This window comes from Carlito syrichta, unplaced genomic scaffold (assembly GCF_000164805.1).
Source record: "Carlito syrichta isolate Samal-C Ts95f unplaced genomic scaffold, Tarsius_syrichta-2.0.1 Scaffold142964, whole genome shotgun sequence".
Classification (NCBI taxonomy): domain Eukaryota; kingdom Metazoa; phylum Chordata; class Mammalia; order Primates; family Tarsiidae; genus Carlito; species Carlito syrichta.
Genome location: NW_007087060.1, coordinates 2,702 through 6,237, shown reverse-complemented (window position 1 = coordinate 6,237; position 3,536 = coordinate 2,702). Strand labels below are relative to the sequence as shown.

The 3,536-nt window shown below is 46.0% G+C and overlaps 1 protein-coding gene across 1 annotated transcript in view; it reads right to left on the bottom strand.

Annotated features, from left to right (window-relative positions):
• LOC103251507 (suppressor of cytokine signaling 5-like) overlaps positions 1-431 on the bottom strand; it is a gene marked incomplete at its 5' end in the record, with an annotated part of 2,958 nt that extends 2,527 nt beyond the window's left edge. The window contains 2 exon segments of the mRNA XM_021708579.1: positions 153-220; positions 310-431. Of these exon segments, the coding sequence (XP_021564254.1) occupies positions 153-220; positions 310-431 (190 nt within the window).
• Positions 432-3,536: the final 3,105 nt, after the last annotated feature.

Below are 3,536 nucleotides of genomic sequence, written 5' to 3'. Positions count from 1 at the left end.
CCCAGGAGTTCGAGGCTACAGTGAGCTAGGATCATGCCACTGCACTCTAGCTTGGGTGACAGAGCGTGGCACTGTCTCGAAAATATAAACATTAAAAAAAAAATTTGAAAAGGAATGGTCAATACTGGCAAGGGGCCAGGAAGGGGTCTCACCTGAGGGAAGTCAGTCTGCAACCCAAGAAGAAGGGGCCCAGGCTACTCCTCTGGAACAAGGGTCCGAGCTGGGGAGGAAGGAGGAGGAGGGTGAGCAGAGAAACCAGGGTCAGGGGTAGAACTGATCCTACAGGAGCAGCTGGGGTCCGAGTCTCACCAGTCTCTGCAGGGCTCTCTCGGTAGAGTTGAATGTGGCTGAGCTGGTGCCCATGTCTGGTGAATAGTGGAGGTTGGAGATGGTAAAGTTGAGTGTGAGCATCTTCAGGTGGTGGCCCCAGTCTGCAGGAAGGCAGGGGGATAGACATCTACAACTGAGAGCTGGCCTGAGACCAGATTGGAGCCCTGCACTCACTGTGATCTGTCATCTTCTCTCCCAGCAGTGCCACCACCAGCCAATGTGGCCATACAAGTCAGAACTTGCATATCTCCTCACCTCCAAGGAACGTGAGTTACCTTCCCTGAATGTTCCTTCCCTTCTTGACTTGGCATTCAAGGTCTTCTCCAGTCTGGTGCCTGGTGACCTTTCAGGCTCATTTATTCATCTACTCTGGGTTGAGCTTTATGTTTCATGCAACCAAATTCCTCTCTCCCCATCCCCATCACAACTCAGCTCTTATCTTCTCTCACCCAGATTAGCACTCCAGAAGACCTACTGGACGCCCTGCCTAAAGGAGATTCTCTACATTGAGCACTAAAATAATCTTTTTGATATGAAATCTTACTGAGGGCTGCTGACATTGCTCGAGTGCCCCTCATGGCGCCCTATGGCTTCCAATGTTAAGTTCAAGCTTCTTGACTTGGCATTCAAGGTCTTCTCCAATCTGGTGCCTGCTGATCTCTCAGTCTCATTTATTCATCCACTCTGGGTTAAACTTTATGCGTCATGCAACCAAATTCCTCTCAATTCTCCCCATACAATATGTTCTCTGTTTCTGGCCACTGACCTTCTGTGCATGGAATCCTCTCCGCCCTATTTGCCTGGATCATTCTTACTTATTCTTAAAGACTCGGTTCAGATGAAACTTTTGCCAGAAAGCCCTCCTCCCTCCAAATTATTCCAGCTGTCTCTTCCCAAAACATCCACTCTGTGTTATAGGATCTGTTTATCTCTGTGTTTATCTCCATGAAGGCAGGCATCCGAATGAATTGCTAGTGTAATCTTTGTGATCAGAACAATCACGCTAAATCTTCACGCCCCAGCCACTATGTGACAGTCAGCTGGTGCGGGGATGAGGAGTTTTTCTTGGGGAGGAAAAAGGGCCCTGGGTACCTGTGGTGGCTTCTGGCTGCACAGGTGTTGATGACAGAGGCAGAAAGGTTGTGACTTGCTCAGGAGCTGTGGAAAGGGTAGTCATCAGAGACGGATAGAGCCCCCCACATAGTGAGAGAAGCTCTCCCAGGCTCAGTTGGGCTCAACAGTGGTCCCAGCCAGGACAAGTATTCACTGCTGGGCCATGAATGAAGTGAGAGAAAGAGTTATTGTGTGAGTAAGGGGTGGTGAGCAAGCCTGTGGATGAAATTAACCCGAACGAGTGAGAGGTGGGTTAACCAGTTGGATGGATGGGGAGAAGAATGGGAGGGATAAATGGATGGACAGAAGGAAGGATGGAGCAATGGAGGTCTGAAGACAAGACAAGAAGGATATGAAGAGAAGTTAGAGATGGAAGAACAGATGGATGGAAGGACAGAAGGAAGGACAGTCATGTGAATGGACAGATGGATTGATGGATGAATTGACAGAATGAAGAAAGGATAGATGGATGGATGGATGGATGGATGCACGAATGAATGGATGGATGGATGGATGGTTGGATGGGAGAATAAACATGAGTGAACGAGTGGTTGGATAGATGGATGGACGAATAAATGGATGGATGGAAGGAGAGAAGGAAGAAGGATAAACAGGTGAATGGGCAGGAAAATTGGTGAACAGATGATGGATGGAAGGATAGTGTCTGAGAGGAGGAATGACTGGAAGACTAGAAGAAAGGATAGCTGGAAATATAGATGAGTAGGCCACTGGATTAAAGAACAGGCAAATCTGGCCCAAATCACTTGAGTAGCTGCCAGAATTTGCAGCTTGACGATAAATTCCCGGCTGGGATCTCTATAGGAGATTTTATCAGGAGGCATGGACTACGCGGACATCATCTGACCTCAATCCTTATCTCTGTAAGGGATGCTTGTTCAAACTTCTTCCTCTATCCCAGAGGGGCGTGGAACATTCAGAAAGCCAATACCATGGTTAAAGTTCAAGGACTCAACATTCTTTCTCCCGCTGAGACATTGCCCCCCACTCAGGAGACCGGCCTGAGTCTGAGTCAAGTTCCCTTTAGGAATGAGGAGAACAGCTTGGCCCAAGACCCACAGAGGCTGAAATGGATGCTGGATTCAAAGACACGTACTTGTAGGAGGCTCATCTGGACCACGTTCATTATAACCTGTAAACAAAGAAGTCACATGTAAGGGGAGGTGGCAGAACAGACCCAGATATTCCCTGCTTTTGCAGGGACCCCAGGATGCTTTTCTCTCTGTGAATCTAGTAAGCATTTATGCATGGTCCCAGATCTGACTTAAACATCATTGCCACTAAGAAGAATTTCCTGATATTTCAATTAGCACCAACTCTTCTATACCTATCATTCCCCCGTGAGGCTCTCGTTACCTTTGTGTTCTCATGTCTGTCCTCTGTTTACATCTATCCACCCCATCATCCCCCTTCCCAGCATCCCCCAATGTATCCCTCCATCCATGGAATATTTGTTAAGGTCTTGGGGAATATAGTGCTGGACGAAACAGTCTGTGCTCCACTGGTGTCACATCAGGACAGGATGCGTGCAAAACCTACCTCTGTCCCTGGTGCCAGGCAGAAGGCCTGGCTTATAGTAGATGCCTGGTGAGCCCCAATGGATGAACAAAATAAAGCATATAAGTTGTACAGCTGACAAGGGAGAACACCCTACACAGGCCCCTGCAATGGCCAAATCAAAGGGACCAGATGTAAACTCAGAATATCAAGATCCAACGTGCACTTGCATGTTTCTCATAGCACTATTCACAACAGCAAAGATTTGGGATCAATCTGTCCATCTATAGATGATTGGGTAAGAAAATATGATATATTTGTATATAATATAAATATATATATTAATTATATAACATTACATTGCTATATTAACATTAACATATTACTATATGTCAGTGATACATATTAGTGATTAACACATACAGTGATATGAATATTATTCAGCCATAAAAAACAATGAAATCATTTTCTTTTGCAGCATTTTCTTTTCCATGGATGGAAATGGAGGCCGTTATCTTATCTTATTTTATTTTATTTTTTTTTGAGTTGGAGTCTCACTCTGTCACCCAGACTGGAGT